This window comes from Paramormyrops kingsleyae, chromosome 21 (assembly GCF_048594095.1).
Source record: "Paramormyrops kingsleyae isolate MSU_618 chromosome 21, PKINGS_0.4, whole genome shotgun sequence".
Lineage (NCBI taxonomy): Eukaryota > Metazoa > Chordata > Actinopteri > Osteoglossiformes > Mormyridae > Paramormyrops > Paramormyrops kingsleyae.
This window is the reverse complement of record NC_132817.1, coordinates 15,076,799-15,101,729: the sequence shown is the minus strand read 5'-3', so window position 1 is coordinate 15,101,729 and position 24,931 is coordinate 15,076,799. Positions and strand designations below refer to the sequence as shown.

The following is a 24,931-nucleotide window of genomic DNA, read 5'->3' as shown; positions in this document are numbered from 1 at the left end:
TGCATGCACACACGCACACACACACACATAAAGGCATATACAGGCATATTAGGCATGTATATCTTTGCGGGGACTCTCCATTCATTTCAATGGGTATACCTCTAATCCCAACTATGACAACCTTAACCATAAGTAACCAGAGAAAACACAAGACTTTTGGCATTTTTAGTTTTTTGATTGCATTTTCAAATTTTTTTTTTTATATATTAAACTGAGTTTCTCCTTGTGGGAACAAACCAGTTGACCTAACTGCATATGTCTGGTCTGTTCATGGAAGCCCATGCAAAGAAAACATGCACAATTTACACATGCAGCAAGGCAGGGGATCAGACTCAACCATTAGCTACAGGTCTACCCACTGAACTTACTGTAAGTCACACAAAATGAAAGGAACTGCAAGCAGATGAATAATCTATCAGTTTTTATCAAGGATGTGGTTGATATAGATGTGGTGGAAACAATGAGTTAGAAAAACTAGCATAAAACAGTGCTTACAAAAGATAGATTTAGCGAGGAAAGGACTGAGGTACATTTAGAAAGAGTGGAAGTAAAATGCATAGGTTAAATGAGCATGTAATACGTTATTCATTGAATGAAATTATTTTCAAACACAAAAATTAAACCAATTTTTACATGTAGGTTTATTTAAATTAAATGCTAAAATGGACAAACCAAAACAGTTAAATCATGATCAAGGAACAAACAGAACATCAGCAATCCTGAGCTTTTATTTTAACAAAAATCAAGACTGCCATACAAGACTCCCGTTATAAACAGAGAATTAGTCAAAAAGGCACAAGTGTTTACAATACAACTTTGATCCAAATAAATATATTCGGGGAAAAAGTGCTGAATGGTTTGTCAAAGTCTTTAAAAAAATAGTCAGTAGCACAATATGTTTGAGAGAGAGTTTGTATGGGTGCCTGTGAACTAAGGCTCTTTTGGTGGCTGTATCTCCACTATGACCAGAGCTTTATGGAACAGTTCAGACTAGAGAACTTACGTAATATACAAAAACAAATGAAACTTTGTAGCAACACCTGGATTCAACCTACCCTTAAAATCCTCAATAATATATAATTTTTTCCCTCCATTTTCCTTACTCGTAATTAAATTTCATTGGTTATATTTAAACAAAGGTAGATAGTCCAGGTCCAGAAGTAAAAATCCAAACCAAGATTTTGTTTCAACCAACCAGTTGTGTACTCTGTGCCTGTGACTCTTCAGTACCACTTTACAATAAGACTCCCTTGTGCCACTTGTAAATGGTAGTAGCTCATTAATAAAAAGAAAACTGTATTATAACTTGTTAATTTACAAAGTGTTACAACCTAATTAATAACCAGATTATAAACCATTCATAAACACTTTATACGGGTAGCCTTTTTGTAAAGTGGCACCGACTCTTCATACTCAACTGGCTGGTTGGAATAAAATCTTGGTCTGGATTTTTACTTTCTGGACCTGAACTACCCACCTCTGTTTAAATCACGTTTTGCAGCCGGTTATCACATGAAAATCATTCTAGTAAAGCACCTCAGTCACAGGGCCAGCCGCAGAGACCCCGCAGGGACAGAGACCCCGCAGGGACAGAGACCCCGCAGGGACAGAGACCCCGCAGGGACAGAGACCCCAGCTTTCAGTCCAGTTTTCCAACCACTCACTATGTGTTGAAGTATAAACCACACACACAAAACACAGCAATTCAGGAACAAAGTGCTGAACGACAGCAGTGTGTGTTTCCATTATCTGTTGTGAAATTAACCCTTAAGAATCAGACCAAGTTAAATGTCAGGCTTCTTCCGAATTTCTTCCTGAGTACTGAGTAAAACAGCCAGTGGCTTCAGGTCGGAATATTTTGGTATCATACTGCAGGCTTATCCCCTACCCATGAAAACAAGTTAATAATGTTAAATCAAAAACACACAGAAAACAAGTAAGAGGCAGTACAGAGACATTATACTAGGAATCAGCACAGAACAGTGCAACATATTTGGTACCAGTTAACAATTTCATAAAAAGAAAAGTCCCTGATGAAACTTTCTTTTTAAAGTATTAATCTGCAGAACAAAATTATAATCTATCTACTAGAATATTTAATACATATAAATAGCAGTAATAATGACAATACCATAAATTCTTTTTTCTTTGCTTTACAAGAATAAAAGATGTGAGTTTGGGTCATAATTTAAATAGTTCTTGTATACTACCCACACATGTGAAAGTCTTCCAAGAGACATACGATACAGATCGTAAACAGTAGTGACTTCTGCCTTTCGATTTGTTCTTATTGTACAGTTATTATTGCTCAAGAAAATCTTATGGAGAAGAAAGGGAGATTTTTACAGGTTCTTTCTGGGCTCTAGGTATCTAACTTGCATTAGGACAACAGATCCAACTACTTATGAAGGTTTTTATTACCCAGATAGTAATAAAGCCGAACTCCTAAAGACCTTTAAAACTACATTTCCCTGAGAATTTCAAGGGCTGAACAACAATGAAAGTAAATTAGTCCCCTTTAATTACATCATGATCAACAAATATTAATACCCCCCCCCCCATGCCACATTTTTAACAGCCATTAGCACAGCCGATCATTAGTCTCCATGGCGATCATTGGTTGTGCTCAGCTATTCATGAGGTTGTGAATTCATGAGCCCCCAACCAAAGGTTTTAAATCTCCTAGCAGCACAACACCATGAAGACCTTCAGTCTGATATGATAATCATTAAAACCAACATACCACTGTTTCAAAAAAATATATAAATACTTTAGAAAGACTGCATTTCTTAGAAGGCACGGTCAAAGTGACTTTTCTCTGGAGACACTTTTGTTTCCATTTCAGCTTGTAACCTGGTGCCAACAGCTGACCACGATCATGAAACATGGCCCTTCAGATGGGATGCCGCCTCTCTGCTCTGCCCGGGTTCAGCCAATCGCCATGGAAACACCTAGCTCGTGAGAATATTACTTATATAGAAATGTTCTGAGGACAGAAGGGAAAATGATTGGTTCAGAGAGATAACAAATCAGATTGTAGAGGAGGTGGATCCAGGCAACTAGAGGAGGTTTAACGAAGACATCTGTTTGGTTGGACCCACCTCCTGTGCAATCTGATTGATTACCCCTCTGAACTAAAAGAAACAGCTTCTTTTCCAGGTTTAAATAAAATCTGTTCTAAACTAACATTTCCGATTCAAGCGCTTACTGTCCTACTAAACATCTTCCACCCCAACGGCAAACGTGATTCCAGGTTGACAAGTGCACTCCAAAGACCACTGAGGAGACTCAGTGGAAACTGAGGAATGCTGGGAGCTGGAGCCAGTCATCTGTAACTTCATCATAATCTACCACAGCAAGTTTAAAGCAAATCGCTATACTGAGCCAATGAGGTTTGTGGGGACAGTAGGGGAAGCCGGAGGGGAGCGTTAAGTTGCATCCCAGCCAGGCAGCCAGTACTGGATCACGGACTGCCGGCCTGAGCTGGTATGAAACAGGCTGTCCAGTGTCTCGCGCACATCCAGAGCATCTGCACTGCAGTGGCTGCTCTGGAAGGAAGGCGCGTACCAGCCCACTGCAGGGCCTGATGGGAAGGAACAGGAGGGGGAGCTGGAGGTGGTGGAGTGAGGGGCTGTGGAGGGTGCAGGAGAGAAAGATGAGCAGGAAGGGTACAAGGAGAGGGGAGGGGGCAGCTGGGAGCAGGGCCCATTCAAGGGGGCCGTCAGCTCATCCTCAGGGGAGGTATGCTGGAAATCCCGCGGGGGCTGCAGGCTGTATGGTAGGGCGCCCCCTGTTGGCTCAGACGGGCAAAGCAGGCCCCGGCTGTCATTGCGATCATCATCGGCATCGCTGTCGGGGGAGGGGGACGGGCTGCTCAGGGTCAGGTCCAGGATGGCGTCCACGGGATCGGACTGGGCGGGTGGCTGGGAGGGGAGGAACGAGGAGTGCCACTGCTGCTGTTCCAGGGCTTGCTCCTCAGCGGCCCGACACTGCCGCTCCTGCCGCTGCCTCTGCACCTCCTGCTCCATCTGCAGTAGGATGTCGCGGACCTGCGGCACGCAGTTCTCGGGGATCCGGATGCCTGGGTCACGGGAGGAAAGGCGGGGGGTCAGCGGGGGGGTGGCTGGGTCATGTGACGGCGGTAGGGGTGGGAGGTCGGGTGCTCACCGACTTGCTTGCTGTGCTGCTTGGTCTTGAGGCGCACGATCTGCAGGATGCCGGGGCTGGTGACGTTGGCCACGGTGTCGGCCACATGCTTCCAGACGCGCAGGAGCGAGCCGCACAGCATGTGGTAGCGCCGCAGCCGCAGCCCCATCCAGCACTTGCCTCCCTGGCTCAGCTGCTTGCAACGGCCACTCCTGCCACAGAGATGCACTCGGTCACACGACCCAAATGACCATCGTTACATGTCGGACACCGGCGCGGGCAACCCCGCCGCACCTACCGGCTGGCATGGCTGCACTTGGTCAGAGATACGGAATACTGCTTTTCCCAGAATTCCCTGGCTTCATCAGGTGTAACCTGAGAAAAGGCGGTATGGACGTTGGTCACATATCACTAATCTGCAATAAAAAACATGCAGTACCACTACAGGCCACTAGGGTTCACCAAAGACCATTTAGAGTCCATAAGACCAAAAATGGAACATCCTGGAGATGTAATGCAGCCCGCTAGGCTGAAGGGCGGCTCACCTTGTGGTATTTCCTCAGGAGGTTGTCCAGGCTCTCGGGCTGGGTCTGCCGGCCAATATTGGGTTTGTACAGCACCAGGTTCTTCCCGCGGCTCTGTTCAGCCAGAAGCACACAGGGCTGGTTTCTCTGCATCTGCGAGCACGGAGACACGGCACAGATCTTACTGTGCGCCGTCGCTTACGGCAGGCTCGATGGGGCCTAGCGAATGGTGGCAGCGCCTCAAGGTCTCTGTTCCGGCTGAACCGTCACGCCCTCAACTGAACTAACAGTCCCCGTAACTGAACTTCCTCAGTCTTTCCCCTCGACGGCAAGGCTGTCAGCTGGAATGGCTCTGCAGGAAGGGACTGGATCTTCAGGTTTCCATTAGTAAACACAGGCTTTGGCGTAACAGTATAATACATGGATTGCGTTCTGAGGGCCTTCAAGGTGCAGAGGGTATAGTGACGATGGTGCTGGGATTCACCTTGTGGGACAGGTAGAAGCCGTCGTCAGGTCCCCGCAGTGTCTGCGCCCGACTGCGCGCCTCCTCCCAGGGCAGCCCGCGGTCTACACTGACCTGGGGGAGTCAGAGAGGGTCACACCCAGCGTCCTGAGACTCACAGCCCGCCCTCCTTCCCGGGGGCCTCTCATACCTCATAGAGGATCACTTGGCCTTCCTGTGGGTTGCCCGGGGTAAGGAACTTCTCCTGGGTCTCTTCGTAAATCTTATCGTTGCCCGGAGCCAAATCTGCAGGCCCACAGAAACACGGCCTAAGTCAGAAGTACTGGACTCATTCATAGGCGCAAGCATTTAAACAAGCGGGAGGGGGAACAAAGCTCCCTTACCCAGAATGCCCATGTCATACTTCCCCTCCTTCTTGTCCATTTCTATTAGGTAGTCGAAGTTGTCGCTGAAGTACTGGAAGAGTGAGTTCTGCTTGTGTACCTCCAGGCCCAGGATACGGTTGAGGAACTTTGTGATGCTGCAGTCTGGACACACACACACACACACACACACACACACACAATGTCCCTCAGCGTGACTCACCCAGAGATACTGCCCACCCCCCCCGACTGGCCTCACCTAAAACACACACACTGAACCTGACCCACAACCTAATTTACCCTGAGACCCCCCTGTCTACCAAGATTTCCAGCAGACTAAAAAGAAAAATTCAGCAATTTTTCTTAAATGGAAAATATGGTGGTCCTTGATTACGGTCATATAAGTCATTCGACTGATTAATAAGTACTTTAGAGTTTCCAGAACCTGTGCAATTAGGTAACTGCAGGACCGATTAATCTTAATTACAGCACAAATTAATCTTCATTTGAACACTAGTTTGCACTGTTTTGCCTGAGGGAGAAAAAATGGTAAAGTTGATGAAAACTTTTGGCTAAATAGTATTGCGACACTTTGTGTACAAGGATCTAGAGTTTGTACGTGTGTGAAAGAGTGTGCGGCTGACAGGGGTTGCTTTGGAGATTCTGGGCACCTTTCTCATTGCTGAAAGACTCCTTACAGAAGAAGCCAACATCCATCAAACCATACTTCATGTCTGAAAGATGAGAGAGAGAGTCAAGACGGTGACTATGGCAACAGTCCTATGGGGAAATCCCTGATCCCACCAGTGACACTCTTAACCCCCACCCAACCATAACCATAAGTAACTAAACAAAAAATACAGGACTTTAGCCAATTTAATTTTTTTGATAGCATTCACATATTTTTACAAAACTGAATTTTCCTTTGTGGGGACCAAGAAAATGGAAATAACAGGTTTTTAATCACATTGTGGGGACATTTGGTCCCCAAAACGTAATGTATACTTGGACCTCTCGCGCATGCACGCACACTGGGGAAAGGGTGGGGGTACTCACCACTAAAAAACATGGCATCTCCTCCGGGGTACCCCTTTGGGGGGGGTACCTTGCTCTTAATATGGCCCAGGATGGCTTTGGTGATCTGGTCCAGTGCTCTGGTGCCGTACTACAGAGCACAGCAAGAAAACTAATGTCAGTCCCGAGGCTCACTGCAGACTTATCGTCCTGCAACCCCCCCCCCCCCACATAACCATACGTCCCAAACTCTCACTTTGTTCTCAAAGTTGAACTTGCTGAGGTCCCTTGACTCCGTGGCCCTCCGGTCCCCATGGGTCAGAGCCCCCTGAGCACGGAACAGTGAGACAGACGTGATGAGTCAGGCAGGAAATGGCCCCCCCTCAGGGCAGAAAGGCCAAAATGTGGGAAACCGAAAGCCCCAAAACGGGCCGACACAGAGTAGGCGTTCTTCGAGGTTATTCAGCCTATCTGACAGAAGCCACGAGTGCAAACCTCCACTGCAGTGTTTCCCAATCCGGTCCTCAGGGACCAACAAGATGGTCCAAGTTTTTGTGCCCTCCGAGCTCCCTGCCAGATAGTCCATATTTTTGCTCGGAAGATGGGTGTCTGGCAGGGAGCTCAGAGGGCACAAAAACTTGGACCATCTTGTTGGTCCCTGTGGACCGGATTGGGAAACACTGCTCTACTGTAACAGAAGACAGAACACAAATGAGAACGATTGCCTCTCTAACATGCCGCAGAGAAGCAGTGATGCTGGTGTCCAGCAGGTGGCGTGAGTGGGACAGCGTGACGTACCAGACTCTCCAGCCTCTTGGCCACGATAGAGGCGAAACGGCGCTCTCCTGCCAGCTCCGAGATGAGGAAGACATACTCCGGGGCCGTTACCTGGTTGGAACGGTGTGTGCGACCTGGAGGGGTGCGCAGACAGGGAGCCGGTCACATGTGCACACACAACCAATCAGATATCAGTCATCTAGGAGATCACAGGTCTGACAAACCCTGTATGTGACGTCTTGCTATTCCTCTTCCCTTCACTGGTTTGGTCCGGTCCGCTATTACCGGACTACACGGGGACGTCCCTCAGGACCAGGTCGGCTACTCACCAAACTGCTGAATGGCCCGGTCGGCGCTCCACGGCAGCTCCAGGGTCAGGTGCACCCTCCGGCGCTGGTTCTTTATCCGCCGATCCGCTTGCAGCGAGATGCCGGAGCTGGCCGCTTCCGAAATGATGGCCACCAGCTGGGGGGGGGGGGGGGGCAGTAAGCACAGGGTGAGCGGCCTGTTCTGTGGCTTCCCAGCCTCTCGCTTCATGCTCACAGAAACCACGTCGTGTCCAGAAACTCACTGATTGCCCATGCTTCTAACTTATCACTGAAGCTCCAGTGAAACACTATTCATTAAAAAAAAAAATAGATATATGAATTTTCCCCCATTAAGATTTACAACAAGATTTACAGCTGTGACACAGGAAGGTCAGAAAAAAGTCAAATCTTCAAAACGAGTCTCCTAGAGAAAAAATACTTTTCAAATAATGACTTAATGACATTCATTAAAAATTAAATTGTAGGGTCACTGTGGGGATCAGGGGTGGCGCTAGGGCTGTTTTAGGGGGATTTTAATAGTGACAAAATGACATTTCATGAATCATTTGCTGTATTTTTTGCCCCCACTAGATGGTACTCTCTGTTCAAAAAGGGCACAAAGCATGCCCCAAAGCAAACCAAGAGCACCATCTAGTGGAGTCAGAAAATATAGCAAATGGTTCATGAAGCATCATTTTGACCATCACTAGTCATTAGCCCCTGAGATAAATGTACACGAATCAGTTGAAATAATGTGTTCTCATCGGTCATTAAAATCAGACCACCCCCCAGTAAAGGCTTGGCCCCACCCTCACCCACCTTCTCCCCATCCATGAAGCGCTCCTTCTCCTTGATGTTGATGTGGTCGATGGTCAGCCCCTGCTCAGCGCGAGACTCGTACCGCACGCTCCCGTTGGCCTGCCGCACCACCCGCCCCTTCCGGCCCGTCATCTGCCGAGGTGTGGGGTCAAAGGTCAGCCAAAAACGCCAGGGGGCAGCGCGGAAACCCACTGTACTGGGGGCGCCTCACCTCAGACACCTTCTCCGGGCCCCCAAGACGGTCGATTAGCTCGTCCAGCGTGTTGAGGGGCAGCTCCCTCCCCAGCTCGCAAATCCGGCCCAGGAGCCTCCTCTTCATCTCCTCCAACTTAACTGCCAGACCAAAACACAGAGGGGGAATCCCGATATCAATTAAAACCACTCAAGGGAGCCCCCCCCCTCCCTCCATCACAGTGCCGGATTCATGAGAATCCAGACAGAATCAGCATGGGCTTCAAGCAGTGTTATTAAAACTTTATTTTTTTTTTCCCATTTAGTTCTTATATTATTCTCAATTTTAATTTGAAATCCAGTTTAGTTTTACTTAATTTTCACTGCAATTTTATTAAAGTTTTATTTTGAAAACATAAAAACTAAATAGAAATATACATTTTAGTTTCAGTTAAAGAAATTTTATTTCTAGGGACAAACTGAAAGTTGTAGAGCTATTTTATGTCTGATCTTTAGGGAAATCCCACATGAATGCACAGTGCACATTACGTACTAATGTCCTCAAAACATGTTCCATGTTTTACTAATGGTCATTCCAGATAAACAATCATTAACTTAGCAAAACAGTATTAAAAACAATAATGGGAAGTACTCGATATTTCAGCTAGATTTGGAAGCAATATTTATAGTTTTCATTTAGTACAGTCAACGAAAATGTTTTCTTATACTTTTAGTTTTTGTTTACAATAATGACTATAGCAGGAACCAATTCTAGTTTCAAGATTTTTACTCTAGTTGAATTCCTAAAGTTAAATTTACATCCATATCAAAATGAAACCTCATTGGTTGCTTCAAATGTTGATTAAGCACACAGTTACATTCTTACTAAACCAGCAGAACTACGCCGGTTAGTGTTTAGAAGTTTCCTTCACAGAAGCACTGTATGGAAACTGAAAGCAGGGAGGCATGCTGGGTAATTGTTCTAAAGTCAGGGCACCTGAGTGGCAGGTGGTGTGGTTGACGAAGATGACGTCGTCGTTGTCCAGCAGTGAGTCGGGTGATGAGTTGGAGTCGCTGTCCAGGCCGTCGGAGTCAGTGCTGGTCTCGTCGCTGATGTTGATCACGCCGCTGAGCTCCATGCCGTGCTTTGGGTATTTTGGCGGACGGCCCTTGGGCTTGCCTGGACGCACACAGACGGCAGCTTGTGACAAAAAGCCGTTCTGTCAAGGCAAGTGCGCTTTAGGGAGAGATTGTCGGGGGCCGCAGACAAACTCACGCTTTCTCTTGTTTCCAACGCTCTTGTCTCTCTTCTGCTTCTCTGAGGGAAAGTGCTTTTGCACCAGAGACCGAAACACACCTCTGCAAGAAAGTCACATGTCAGTCTGCGCCTTCAACACTGATCTCTCACCCCTGCAATAAAGTCACACATCTGTCTGCACCGTTAGCACTGATCCCTCATATACAGAGCTATGTGCACCCAGTGAGCATAGCGATGAAGACGGCCAGGGGGCGAGCCCATCACCGCAGGCCCACTCTCAACTAGGCCGGCATGACGTGCAACATTAAAATCAACATTGTATGTTATGCACATGCAACTGTCACACTGCGAGAACTGCAACACTAAGCTACCAATACATTACGCTAAAACATTTTAAACAAGTTTAATCTCCGTTTTATAAATATCACAATATCCCTGTTTTTTCCCCCAGTGTCATTCTGCCCCCCTTGCCCTCCCCAGCACTTACTCTGCCGCAGACACAAATCTGTCCAGGTGGCCGTCATTCTCGTCCAGCACCTCCCGGGTCCGTGCTTCGCCGGTGGACTGCAGGCCGATGACGACGCACTGTGGGCGGGTGCATGTGGGGGTTACAAAGAGAAAAACAAGCAGTACACAGAGACACAGACACAGGTGTCAAAGGTACCCTGGACACAGATAATCCTTCAGTAATCGGCCCAGACCTTATTGCTCACCTTGCCCTGCTGAAGTGCTGTCTCAGCCAGCTCCACTAGGCGGCGCACTTTAGCAGCAATACATAGGTACTTGAAGAATCGCTGGTGCGCCGACCAGAACTGACCCCAAAGGGTCTTGCGGGAGACCAGCCCCAGGAGGTCGGCCGCCTGCAGGAACACGGTCAGGGCCTCGGCCCACTGCGGAGCGACGGAAAGCAGCAGTCAGAGACGAGGAGACACGGTGGTACTGAAAAACAAGCCAGGGTCGGCCCTCATCCTCACCAGCTTAGCAGCCTTGTTGTAGACAAGCTTGAAGTCGTCGTCCAGGCTGATCTCCTCGATGTGGAAGGACACGCCCGAGAAGCTGAGCTGCCGAGCGATGTACATGCCACTGACCTTCATGTCCATGGCCACGATCTCCATGGCACCCACCCCTCTGATGCACGTGGGGACAGGAAGTCAGCACACAGGGGGGCGGGGCCCCAGACATCCCTATGCTCCGCCCCCCAGCAGAGGAAACCCTGTCACTGACCTCTTTTCAATGGCCTGCAGAAAGTGATCAAAGGTCCTGAAGGGGGTGCCCTCCCCCCAGATGCCCAGCCGGCTCATGTAGATCATGTTCTTTGGCTCTGAGGCCCCTGGAGAGAAGAAAGACAGTCAGACAGACAGTCAGACAGACAGTCAGTCAGACAGACAGTCAGTCAGTCAGACAGTCAGTCAGACAGACAGTCAGTCAGACAGACAGACAGTCAGACAGACAGACAGTCAGACAGACAGACAGTCAGAATCAGACAGTGTCAGATGGCCAGACAGACAGTCATACAGACAGAGACAGAGTCAGAGATACAGACAGAGAGAATCAGACAGTGTCAGACGGCCAGACAGACAGACCCAAAGACAGTCAAACAGTCTGCATGCATTTCACCAATAAATTTGTAGCAGAGCTGAAATACGGTGATTATGGAAAACCAGACTTTCAACTCACACAGATTGTACTAGAAGGAGCTGACTGCTGAACCCAAAAGAACAGCAGCATAAAATATGTCGGCTGCACATGTGCGTAAACAGAGTGGCGTGCGAGCGTACCTGTCGCGCTGGCATAAACCACCCGGGCCAGCGGCAGCTTGCTCTGCAGGTCCAGCACCGCCTTGCCCATCTTGGTGGAGGTTGCATTTTTAGCTTTGTGGCACTCGTCAAACACGATCTAGGGGTGCCAGTCAAGGGCAAAATGAAAACTGTGCCACCAACAGCGCCACCCCTGGCAGGAATTAAAACACCCGACTGAGCTGCTGGCGGATGACTGAGACCGCACGAGAAGGATACCACTCCGTCGAAGCTGGGGCCACACCAGTCCAGGATCTGCTTCAGGCGAGTCCGCAGCTGGCTGCCCGCCTTGCTCTTCCCTATCAGAGCAGAGTAAGTGGCAAACAGGATGCCCTCTGAAGTGGCGGTGTCGTCATACTTAATCTAGGGGGAGAGAGGGGGTGAGGATCAAACTCTGTAAAACATCTGCGGTGATCAAACATGGATTCATCACCTTTAATGAGTAGTGTCACGGATACCTAAGATTGAGTTTATCCTATCAGAAAATAAACATTATCAATGTAAAAAATAAACCCTCCAAAGTATCCAATAATGATAATAATAATAATAATAAAATAACAATAATAATAATAATAGAGACTCATGGGGAAATTCTCCTTAAACCTCCCCCAACTTGCTCCCTTTAGGTGAGCGCAAGCTGGCCGTGAAGGGCTAGGGGTTAAGGGCATTCCTCAAGGACCTGCAGATGTGCGGAGGCCGGGATCAAACTGGCGACCTTCCGATCACAGGCACAGAGGCTTAGCCCACAGAGCCACACACTGCCCCCTAGGGACAACAGACACACAGGCACCTTGTTCAAGGCATAGACGGGAATGCTGGGAGCTTCTATGTCTTTAAGGTCTCTCTCGGCGTCGTACTTCAAGTCATTGGAAACACTGAACCTAAAATAAACAAAACAAAAAAAGGCAGAAGGGCATCAGATCGAGCCTCAAGAGTTAGCAGATGAGAGTGCGTGAACCAGCCCTCACCACAGTGCTTTCCGGCGCCCTTTCAGGAAGTTTTCCAGGATGATCCCAGCCAATGTGCGGCCTTTACCCACGCCTGCCCCGTCCCCGATGAGGAAGCCAGCCCGCTGCCCATTCTGCAGGATCACCTCGTGTTGCTGTAGAGGAGGAGAAGTTAGTACTGATGGACAAAATGACGCTTCATGAGCCATTTGCTATATTTTCTGACCAAACTAGATATTACTCTGAAGGGCACAAAAAAGGGCACAAAACATGCCCCAGAGCAAACCAAGAGCACCATCTAGTGGAGTCAAAAAAATACAGCAAATGGTTCATGAAGCTTCATTTTGTCCATCACTAGAAGATAGCAACACATAAAAAAAACACATTTCTTATACACTTTCACTCACACACACACACACACACACACACACACACACACACACACACACACACACACACACCTGACAGCTATAGATGACGGCCTCCAGTTGCAGGGCAGACAGCAGTCCAGCAGAGATGGTCCTCTCAGGGATAAACAGGGTGTAGGTGATGTCAGGAGGGGGAACGCTGGACAGTGTGCTGGTCTCCACAACGATGTCAGGATGCGAGACTCCTATCATGGCTACATGAGCAAAAGGGGCAGGAGTTTGATTGGTCAGCCTTGTCGAAAGGACCACGGACTGGGCGGCTGTGGGTCGTGAGGTCGAGGCCAGAGCACATACATTTCGACGGTCTGTATTCAGCATAGGTGTCCACATGGCCAAGCTCTAATGTCTCTTCTTCGTCAGCCTCTTCTTCCTCCTCAGGGGCGGGCTGGGGCTGAGAGGGCAGCCAAAGGAAGGTCAGGCTGTTTAAGAAACTGGGGCAAAGAGAAGAAAGAAAGAACGGAAATGCTCTGTACCTTAATCTCAGCCAGGGGACCAGGACCAAGGATGGCAGAGATGTCCTCCAGGCCGGCAGGCAATGGCATCCGGCCATCCTCCTGCAGAAGAGAGATGCCAAATCAGCCCGGTATAGGGAGGACGCAGGCTGGTGGAGAGAGGGCCGCAGGCTGTGTCACTCACCTCCGACCCAGAAGCGGCGACATCACACAGCAGGGGCAAGCCATAGTCCTGCGTGACGTACTCCGACAGCGAATCAGGCGAAGAGGGCAGCCATGACATGTCGATGTCCTGGAAGTCCTGAGGGGACGGAAGCGTTACAGGACACAGGAGAGAAAGCCTCACAGCGACACTGCTTACTATCATATTCATGTATGATATTAATATTATTAAAATGCATAAATAAGGACAATTACGAAATTACAGTATTCTTTTCAAATGGAACGACAAGCCAGGTGTGCCGTTTAAATATTTTAGAAATATTGTTTAATATTTAAAAACGGAAGAGGCAAAGAAAGAGGAAAGGTGTGCAACGGCAGAGCAGCAGTCAGACTCAGTGCTCAAAGGTCACTCCGCCATGTTCCCTCAGTGATCTCTGCTGTCTAGGTGACAGTGCTGAGCAGCATTCGGTGACAAGCGACAGCGGCCATTTCACTGCGGGATATGCAGCGCTCCCCCTCCACTCTGATCCACGAGGGTCCATTACGGTTAAATGCCACTTTCACTCATACCTTGTATGTAAATTCCTCAGCGCCTGATTGGCAGACACGTCAACTCACTGTCTATATCGGTCCACTGCTCATGCATATACCATTTGGTCTGATGTGGGGACATTTATTATTGTGACGGGAAGATATATGTAATGTAAATAATTTATAACAATCAAGCGCTAGTATTTTACAAAACGCACATGATTTTTCACTTGAATGATGCCCATTCTTTGCGTTCCCTCTTTCGTGTTTAGCAGTAGTGTAAATCTGACACGTTCATTTAAGAATCATTTAGTGACCATAGAGTGTGGCTTCATTTGGGAATGTGATACGGAACAAGAGCTCTCATTGGTTGTCAGTTCGCCAGTCACTATTTATAAACGTCCAATTACAGCTATGCCTTCTGAGGCCAAGAAGGCCGTTGAAAAGCTTCAGGAGAAGGTTAGCGTGAAGCCGTGGTGCCCGACCCTGGCGTCGACAGGGTCCACCTTAGAGCCCCTCCTCCTCTTACCTGAGAGGAGTCTCTGTTCCTTTGCAGGCTTGGCCCGGGTAGCTCCGCATTCTGGCATAGCAAGGAGGGCAGGAGGTCTAACTGACTGTCAGCAGATGGGAGCTGGGGACAGCGCCTGGAAGACATGGCACCGTGTCAGTGAATCGGATGCCTGAAGCAGACAGCTGTGATCTCTGCCCAATTTAAAAGGGGACTTCCATTACTCGTGTCTTAAGACTATCATCATCACCTCAAAAAGGTTAAGATCACTGCCTTAGAATCCGATGAGATACTTCCAGTTCTTAGTCATGAATACCTTTTTAGGATAAAACAATACAAGGAAATGAAAAGAGAAACTCTGCCCCCCCCCACCAAATTTACTCAATATTCACTCTTCTGTTTTTGTATGGAAAAGGTTCAATCTTTTGTAGGACCCTCCAACTGCCAGCCTACCAGAAAAAGAGTACGGTGAAACGCAACAGGACAAGGCCGTCAAACACTAAGACGACGCGGTTGGGACAATCAGAGCGCCATGTGGGGGTGCGTTTTCTGAATGAGAACACCCTGGAACGTGTTCTAGAACAGATCAGGTCTTTATTCCTCATTCTTTGGAAAAGCATTGGCAACAGACACTTCCCGTTGCCAGTCAGCTCGACCTTTGTCTTTGCATAAATTGGGGAAGCGCAAAATAAAGAACGGGGCTTGAATAACCATCTGAACTTTAAATATGAGTCTTTACATCCAAAGAAGAGGCTAAACAAGGCTTGTAGTAAGGCCTTGTATTTGAAATGATGAATTTTTATATTAATAATTTTATATTCACCCAGAGAGCAGAAAAGAGCAGACTGATGCAGAAGATGAGAAGCACAGAGCATATATATCTGTCGGCTTAGAGGCTGGGGACGTGTATACATACAAAGACACAGACAGCGTGATGAAGAATGTAATGCAGATATAGGATATACTGCACCACACTTTGTTTAGGAGACAATGTAATTCTCAGACATTTGCTCAGATCCACATATAGATGAGCATTCCGTACACGTCCCCCCCCCCCCACACACACACACCACGCCGACAAAGATACCCGCAGAAACAAGGCACTTCCAGCTGGGATGTTTATGAGGTGTGAGAACTGCCTCTGAACTGAGCTTGCAAGCGCTACAAGGGCAAGCTGTGGAGTGTGAAAGTCGGCCCAGGAATTGGGGGCCAAAAATTGACAGTCGTGTGAGACACCGAACCACAACTAAAGTGCACAGCTACTGTTTGCCTGCATTACTCTCAGTGGCAGGTTAATGAAAATTCAACAATGAAGAGTCCTTGAATTCCAGCTGGGGTATCTTCCTCCCCCCACTCCCCATCCAGGCTCCTCCTCCTCCTCATCTACACTGACAATTAAAATCAGATATGTCACATATACACAAGCTGACTGAGTACTTACTGGTTTCCAGAATGCACAGGATAAGGAGCACTGTACAGAGGTGCCTGCGAGTATTTCCAAGTGTTGGCCTGATGCATCGCATTCTGAAAGATCGTGGAAACAAATTAATTAATAATGTGTTTGAAATTATGCATTTACAAAGCTCTGTCCCAGTATCGTCAATTCAAACTAGAGGCACTGTGGTATATGGAATGGGTCCATGCAGATAGCAAGATGAGCCAATCGGACGCAGGGAAATGACACAAGAAGGTGGGAGGTACCAAGTGGTTTCAGTCCTGGTACATGGATAACGCCGTACCTGCATGGACACACTGTAGGCAGCAGAGTCAGAATGCGGCCCCCGCTGATCCAGGTGGTTCTCCCCATCCATGGCGGGAGGAGCAGCCATAAGGGGCATCAGGGCAAGTACAAAGCGGCTTTACCGGGGTCAGCCATGCCTGCAGAGAGGGAGATCCATGTCAACGCCATGTCAGACCACACTGCCCCAGGCAGTGTCATTATAGGATAGATTTTTTAATTTGGCTTCTATTTTTATGTCATTTTCAATTTTCATTTGGAAATCCAGTTTAGTTTTAGTTCTTATATGTTTCAGTTTAAGTAATTTTATTTCAAGGGGTAGAAGAAAAAGTTGTACAGTTATTTTGTGTGTCCGACCTTTAGAGAATCCCGCATGAATACACACTGCACCTACTAATTTCTGAAAAACTGGCAAAACGTGCAGGTATTACTAATGGTCATTAGAGGTAAACAAGCACATCATTACTTTAGCAAAAATACTACTGAAAAACAATATAGTTTTAGTTGCAGTTTTTTTCCCCGTATCTTTCTTTATTTCCATTTATGAAAATGTTTCCATACAGATTTAGTTTTTGTTACCGATGATAACCCAGGTTCCAGGCAGATAAAAGCAGCAGGAGTAAGGATATAAAGCACACCATTAAAACATCCAGTCATGTCACTGGGTTACACTGGAATCCATCCACATATAAAGTGTCAGCTAAGCGAATAAATAATAGCTAAAATGTGTTAAATAGGAATAAGGTCAATGGCGGTTAATGGTGATTTCATTAATGAAGTCGTTTCTCATTAAGATTGCCCCAACGCTAAAGACTCAGGGCTCCTAAAGTCTGACTGATAACAGTCATTGGGCTCCATTCCTCATATAATCCACAAGTGGCAGCCAGGCATCGCCTGTAAATGCCATCATCTAATTTGCTGGACCATTTATGCGCAAATCTTCACTTAATTTAAAAGTTAAGACACTTTTTTTTATAATTAGCATAAGCATCTTTTCGAATCATTTTTGAAGCATATAGTATTTAAGAGGCTAAGACCCATGTGAGTTCCAAGTGCAAAACAAACCACACACACTGCCGATTTGATCCCAACTGCAACGGACAGGAAAACCTATGGTTGCCGATGGCTGTGACCATATGGTTTGGCTATAACCACAACGGCTTGAGAATGTGCAACCAGAATGCTAAGGCAACACCCCAAAATACAACCATACTTCACACACACACACACACATATACTGCAGCAGAAACAACTAATCAAGATCATTGATAATTATTAATAATAAAAATAGTTGACAGTGACTTTTGTGATTGATTGGTAGCATTTTTGCAGTTGCAGCATAAACTGTGTATAATGACATCATCAACATCAGTGCTGGTCTTAAGTGTAATTGTTAGTGACCTCAATATGAAGAAGACAACAGGTTCATCTGTTATTGTCATATATGCATTTCCCTGAGGGAAAACAGTACGGTGATGCAAGTTATTTTGTGTTTCTCTTAAGAAATGTCACGTTAAAGCGTGACCAATTTCTTATATTTCTTTGTTTCTGTGTCACTTTCTCTAGACTGTTTAAAGTTTTTGTTAGCACTGGGACTTAAAAAAATACCTATGCATGTCTTTTAAATTTTTTTTAAATAAAGAATTTGCACTTTAAATCCTGTTTTGGACTAACAGTTTGCTTAGTTGAATGCCTGACCACGTGATTAATCGATTATAAATATAATCATTTTTGTTGCCGTAATATATACACACACAAGCAGAGCTTCCAGCATAGGTTAACCATCAGTGGTGGGTGATTCCATCAATAAATTTGCATTTTATACATCATTAGACAAATTCTAGGTCAATATGTGGTATTAACAATAAAGAGAAATAACACGAGCACATATCTTTTATTGACTAAAATATTCATCAATTTTTCCTCCACTGCTCCCTCACACTCAAAACCCTGGCACCTGCTCACAGACAGAAACTCTAGAAGTTTCCAGCTCGCTGGCTCCTCACTCGAGAGGAGTGAAGGCATCTCCCAGCGTTCACCTCTGCAGAGGCTCCTTTCCCCCCCCACCGCCCACGGAGACCGCTGAGGCCGAGGGCTGGTGGATGGGATTTGCCGATACTGTTTTCATAACAGCCCTGCGGTCAAGTAAGGTTTCAGCTTTTCTGTAAGAAGTACTAGTTTCTCTTTGACTGTCATATCCATCTAGTAAAATAAATGTGGACAATAAGATTTTACCTTTACCTTGCAAACAAAACATTTCTGCATAATTACAAATTAGAAGAAATTACTGGCACAATACTACAATTTTTCTTTAGAGAAATGCATCGTTATATTCTATAAGTGAACCAAGGGAATCAATGACTGTTACACAACTAGTGCAGATGCTTTCTTGGTCAGACAGACTGCTTTAGCTGAAGGCACTCAGATTACACCCACTCTAGTGTCTCTACTCAACACCCAAATTCCCAACGCTGGGAGTTTGGAGGGGGGGCTCTGGGAGCACGACTGTCCTTATACTGCCAAGTCGGCACACTGGTACAGGGTCCTGGGCTCCATTCTCAGCTGAGCCCGACAAGTGAACCACATGGACAGAGTCCATCACAAAACTTTACACAAGAGTCCTTTTAACTGTGACTCTGTTTACGGGGTCCTACCTGAACAGGAGGAATGATACCTTGCTTACATTTTTAGATACAGAGATTGCCCATTCAAAACATTTAATAAATTAAAATCACCAGTGCAGCCAGATGGCGTAAACTCAACTCCAAGAGACAAGAAATTACTAATGATGCTCAAATAGCAAATACATCAGACCGCAAGAAATGTGTACAAACAAGCAGAGGCTAACAAGGAAGGACGGACAGAAGACCGAAAATGGCTGGATCTGGTACCACCCCCACCTGTCTGCCCCTGTTTAATCTTAGAGGTGTTTCATCTGTTGGGTGGGTGATCAGCTATTAATTACTCTGACATTCCTGCATCCAAGCCAGAAGCAGCTGCTCCGTCCCATCAAAGAGGTTGTAAGTGTTCACAAGTCAGCAGTGTCCCTGTGGGAACACCTCGCCTGATTAAATGTGCATATCATAATTATTGGAAAGACAATACATCACTGCCCATAATCATGCTAAATGTCATGAGACCTATTCGTTATGATGGCCATAACAGATTAATTAAGCCATTAAAAATTCATAGGAGGAAGACATTAGTCCACCAGCAGACATCTGCATTATTAATCAAGCTTTTTAAACACCTGACCTTCCATTTTAATAACTTCCATTCACAAGCCCTTTCATGACAAAAGAAAAAATGGAAATAGAGAAACAGAAGTCAGAGAATTAGAGAAAATTAAGGGGGAAATGAGCTGCAGAAAACAGTCGCAGACTGACAATATTGGTGATTGCTGCCTTTCCAGATTTCTTTCTACACATTTGCAACTTAGAGGAATTTTAGAGCAGAGAGGAAAAGAGAGTTAACTATTTCCTAGGCGTACATCATTAGAGTTAAAAGGTCAGTAAACAGCACCACATTCTGCAGTTTTCTAAGGCATGTTTGCCAACTTCTTAGCCCAAGCTAGGAAAGGGGGCGACAGCTATCACAATAAAACCCAGAGGGAGCCATTTTTCCACTTGGATTTCACTGAAACACAACCTTTGCTTTCATTACTTCTGGCCTTGAAAAAGTTCTGTTGCACAAGTAGTGTGGATAAGGGTCTCTGTATTAGGACTGAACCAGCATGGACTTTTGGAAACTACGGTCCTGGGAAAAAAGGGGATGTGGGAGCATCGCGTGGTGTGCTGTGTCGTCAACCATCACACGACCATGGCCAACACCTGAGGGGTTTCTGTGGGGGCCTCCATGGGTTCTTATAGGTGGACTATATCCTTAAAGTCCATTGGTGGGATGCCAGGGCACTCCGCCAAAAAGGAGAGGCAGGAGATCCGTGTGCATTTTGGACCTCTGATAGAGGCAGAATGCACTCTCAGCAGCCAGGACACTCCTCCAGGAATGCCGCTGCTCTGCTTTTCTACCACAATTAAATAGCAAGAACAACTTTAAAACAAATGGAAGCAAAAGTGTGCAATCATGCCAGCTCTATGCAGTCATTATAAATCAGTGATGGCTTCATTGGCACAAATAAAATATTAACAGTGAATTCCCCAATTCAAAACGATATACGGCCATAATGTTTAATGGACTGAACCTATGCGATGATGAAACAAGGTATTTAAGCAATATATACAGCCCCTATACACGTGTGTATAATACAATCAGTTTCTGACAGTTGCTCTAAAATACTTTACTACACCATTTCAGTCACTTCTTGTGTACTCACTTGACTCCAGCTGGTGTGTGAACTGCACTTGCACTTTACCTTAATGTACCTCACTTTATACTGAATAAATGGTCCTGAACCTGAACATTTCCCTCCCACACGCTGCCAAAAGACTGTACAGGTGCTATACCTCACAACAACACCATATGCTGCTAAATTCTAGTTCCTGTGCACGTGCCGTAAATGCACAATAAGCTCAGATGCTGCTAATGTCCTTCCAAGTGCAATATCATATTATATATTATAAACTACAACCAATCTCTTAATTTCTCTATCTCTTAATTTCAACATGTTGAAATGGCTGTTTTTGACATGCAATTTCTTTACACGCAACACTATTCAATTCTATTCACTCTGCTACACGTGCAGTACTTCACTGCCTGGTGCGGCCTTGACCACCAATGTTTACATATATGCAGGTAAAAGCTTCTTTTGTATTACATCTACATATACACTAGGTGCATTTGGACTGTCATTGTTATATTGTTTCGTGTCATGTCTAATGCCCACTGTCTGCACTATAGACAGGTATTGTTATTGTGCGGTATAGTTATTGTGTACTGCTACTGCTATATGTGCACTGTAATCATGGAGGAATGCTGCTTCATCTCGCTACGTACTTGTACACAGTTGTTGTTCACACACATCATCTATCACAGTGGCAACAAACAGAAAAACTGAATGTGGAGAAGAGAAAATGTGGAAGACACCTTGTGACAGGTATGTCACGCACACTACAGCTAGTTACACCGGTTCCTGTCTCAAAAACAACCGGGGGGGGGGTCGGTCTGTCACTTTATGTCAGTAACAGATAAATGAGAGGCGGAAGAAGAGAGCCGCTGGTTCACACAACGACAGCAAACACGGATGTCGTTCCTCTTACCAGCATGAACTGTAATCCAACACTAAACAACATTTGCAAAGTTTAGCAGAGTTCATACAAGCTCACAAAGACATGAGAAACAAACACTTCAGGCAAAAACTGCAGAAGGAAGCAAGAAATATATATATATATATATATATATATATAAAAAATATTGAAATGATGGGATGGTGCTTCCTAGCAACACTGCCTACTCGCCTACAAGAGATCCTAGAGGTAACAGATTGACTGGAAGCTTTTCTGCACTCCAGAGAACTACTCCACTGCAATACCAGGATCGCCAGTAACTAATGACAGAAACTGCCATCGAGATCCAAGGCGCAGTCACCCCGGAGAGGGCCAGGAGCTGCCGGTTTTAAAAAGCTTACATTACCTATCCTACCTTCACAGGCATAACTCCAAGAATCCTATCTGCTCCCTAATAGCACAGCAGAATAAATTACCTTTTCTGCAAGATTAAATTACAAATTTGCCTTTAGTTGCCAATTTATCAGCAATTTTAAGTGAAAACAAATGAAAACATTTGATCAGCACACCTTGTACTGGATTAGGATTGCGGAACAAACGCCCAGAAAGAAATGATAACTCACAAAAGATTCCTAATGGCCACATCAGCTGGAATTTGGTTATTTCAGTAAACTTGCAAACACTTCTCAAAAATAAGTTAACTGCAAATACACATTTACTAGCATATGTTGTACCGTCCTGTTCAAATTAATTATGCAGCTGGTTACACTTTAAAGCAAATCGTTTAAAAAGTTTTAGCCATAGATGTCAGACGGTATAATATGACAGCTGCAGAAACAAGCATAGCCATCGCTCAAACAATACATTTTTATATCAAAGTGAAAGAGAAAACAAAGCTGACTGCGCTATTTATATTACGCATGCGAAAAGTGATAGGAGATCAGATTAGGAAAAGTTACGATGCGGCACCTGATCCAACGTCAACGTCGTTTCAAGGGGATTAACTTGTGGACCATTTATATTTCAGGACCGCGTAAAGAAATATGTCGTCTAGCCTGTGACAAAAGCCCTGACACACGCCAAAACGATGTGGGTTCGCATTTACCGCATGGGAACTACAGTGAAAACGAAAGACATCTTCAGTATTTTCCCACAGTATGACCCCAAAGCATCCGACTAACGGGAATAACCGCTACCAAGTCATATGTACGGAAACTAGCTGGTTAACAGTGTAACTATTGAGACGGTTAACTGACACTACAGTAATACTAGCACTGGAGACCGATGAATTTGCCAGTTACCTCGGTGTATAAACGAAATACAAACCCGACCAAATGAAAAAACAGATACTCCATAAAGCGTCTTTGTTTAGAGGAGACATTTAAAAGCATTGGCGCCGCTGACTAGTTGCCAAACTATCTAGCACCAGTTTATTTAGTTTGCTAACGTGGTTAGCATGATAACCTACTTTCGCCACACAAAGACCCCCTGTCGTCTGCCTACATAACGCCAGGTATCCGTCAAAAATGGCAGCAAAAGAAAATGCTTTATAAAGTGCCTCACTACTTTATTAAATATGAAATATGTATGTTAATGTACGTATTTATGTAAGAAATATTTATGAAAGTAAAACGATTAAAGAGTTGTCCTTGAAAACAGAAACAAGTATGATCTTATCTCTCTTTTATGGAACTGTCGTTTAACCCCGTTGCGTGAGAGGTTGTAAATACACCGCTCGATGGGCGATAATTCATAGAGTATTCTGGATACGTTTAACCGGCTCATAGTTCACTTACCCTTAGCAAAGCAAACTTTTAATAAGCCTGGTCACCATCAAACCATCAATACAAATCTTGTACGCGTGTGTTGTAGTTCGCCTGATACCGGGATTTTAACATCAGATTTTTTGATTGTCTTACTTCCTGATTGACGTCGCCATCTTGAACGTTAAAAACACTTCCGCTATGACGTCACTCATTCACAGTTCTTTCGGCTTGGGCTTCGTTTTGAGAATGCATCAGGCGAATTCGCGACGGTGGCCGTAGTAATGGCACTTAGATTTGTTAAAATGTTATAAAGGATCACATATTTCGCCCTTTTGGTTACAAATTATGTTTTTAAATTCATTTACCTGTACATGCGAATCCACATCAATGCAGTATGCTAGGAATAGTATCCTACTACCTTATATGACCATTTGTTCAAAGCAGGATCATGGCAAGGTTGGAACCTGTCCCAGGCAATATAGAGTGTAAAGGGAATTTAAGACACCAATTCACCAAGATTACATGTTTTTGGATTCTGGGAGGTCACGCCAACTTTACACAGAGCAAGTGTGTGAATTAAACACATAAGCCTGGACCTAAAACCACTCAAACAACTATGCCACTGTGCCATCCCATGGTGCCTGGGAAATTGAGTTCAAAAGAGGATGGGTTTAATCGATAGCAAACCATAATGACACATTTGCCTCGTTTATCTTGCCTATGATTTGGAATCAAACCTCTTAGGTTCATAATAATGCACTGCAGAGGAAATGGTTTTTAGTGAATATGAAACTACAGGGGTGTTACCTGTGAAATAATTATACAGGAAGATTAACTTAGGATCAAACCGACCAACAGATAAAGTGTGAAAGATTAGTTTTAATGATTCATTATGTAGTGTGAGATCCAACACACAGTGGCACACATTTGGAGGTAGTATGTGACTCTGTACTTGTGATTATAAGGTTGCTGGTTCAAATCCCAGGGTCAGTACAGCCATTTCACTAGTGGGCTCTTGAGGTAGGCCCTTAACCCCGAATTGCTCCTGTGATTTACTGTCCCAGCTTTCACCAACAGGCCCCATCCAACATGCTTGATGCGGTGATATTATTTGTATGGTGTCATGTAAAACAGACTACAACAAACAGCTGTTCACACAAAATGTAACAAATTATAAAATTAGGATGATCTTTGGTAATGATGGGTTCAGGAATGGAATGAGGCTGAAAACTGCATGCATTGTCACTAAAGGTCAATGGAAACTTTAGTCGGTTCCAAAATTGAAAAGGGACATTACAGAGTAATTGTGTACATGCATGGTGACACAAAAATTAGGTAGATATCCAACATTTCAATGGATGGAAGATTGATGGATGGAAATACATTATTGCTTGACATGCTCATTTTTATATTTAGTGTAGAACAGTTTCTACGTCGTAAAAACATATTATGATAAGTAACAATATATTAAAATTTAAACTGGTGTATACGTTGACGGTACTTTTGAAATATGTTCTGAATATCGATGTTCTCAAAATAACATCTACACTTCCTATAGGTACAACGCTGTGCAAAAGA

At 45.2% G+C, this 24,931-nt stretch overlaps 1 protein-coding gene across 2 annotated transcripts; it reads right to left on the bottom strand.

Annotated features, from left to right (window-relative positions):
• Window positions 1–623: 623 nt before the first annotated feature.
• LOC111836568 (protein strawberry notch homolog 2-like) lies at window positions 624–23,536 on the bottom strand. Of its 2 annotated transcripts, none has more exons than XM_023797945.2 (32): window positions 23,384–23,536; window positions 16,406–16,544; window positions 16,108–16,190; window positions 14,688–14,802; window positions 13,650–13,766; window positions 13,487–13,567; window positions 13,308–13,404; window positions 13,047–13,207; window positions 12,607–12,740; window positions 12,429–12,519; window positions 11,858–12,001; window positions 11,621–11,738; window positions 11,067–11,172; window positions 10,817–10,970; window positions 10,556–10,732; window positions 10,330–10,427; window positions 9,861–9,943; window positions 9,582–9,764; window positions 8,625–8,746; window positions 8,414–8,545; window positions 7,616–7,751; window positions 7,308–7,420; window positions 6,766–6,837; window positions 6,552–6,660; window positions 6,167–6,229; window positions 5,517–5,660; window positions 5,324–5,418; window positions 5,155–5,247; window positions 4,692–4,823; window positions 4,445–4,521; window positions 4,168–4,358; window positions 624–4,081 (listed from the first exon to the last, which is right to left on the bottom strand). In XM_023797945.2, exons 2-32 carry the CDS (start codon window positions 16,502–16,504, stop codon window positions 3,429–3,431), a joined length of 4,173 nt encoding a protein of 1,390 aa, XP_023653713.1. In that variant the 5' UTR covers window positions 16,505–16,544; window positions 23,384–23,536; the 3' UTR covers window positions 624–3,428. The 2 variants fall into 2 exon arrangements, with proteins under 2 accessions (XP_023653713.1, XP_023653714.1); XM_023797946.2 differs by having other exon boundaries at window positions 23,507–23,535.
• Between the last annotated feature and the right edge of the window lie 1,395 nt (window positions 23,537–24,931).

Excerpts from the sequence above, each read along its gene's own strand:
- LOC111836568 (XM_023797945.2), bottom strand. The coding sequence starts at position 16,504 with ATGCCCCTTATGGCTGCTCCTCCCGCCATGGATGGGGAGAACCACCTG. Across the intron at positions 13,568-13,649 it reads TCGCCGCTTCTGGGTCGGAG|GAGGATGGCCGGATGCCATT; the intron begins GTGAGTGACACA and ends TCTCTTCTGCAG. Across the intron at positions 12,002-12,428 it reads CCGTCTATGCCTTGAACAAG|ATTAAGTATGACGACACCGC; the intron begins GTGCCTGTGTGT and ends CTCTCCCCCTAG.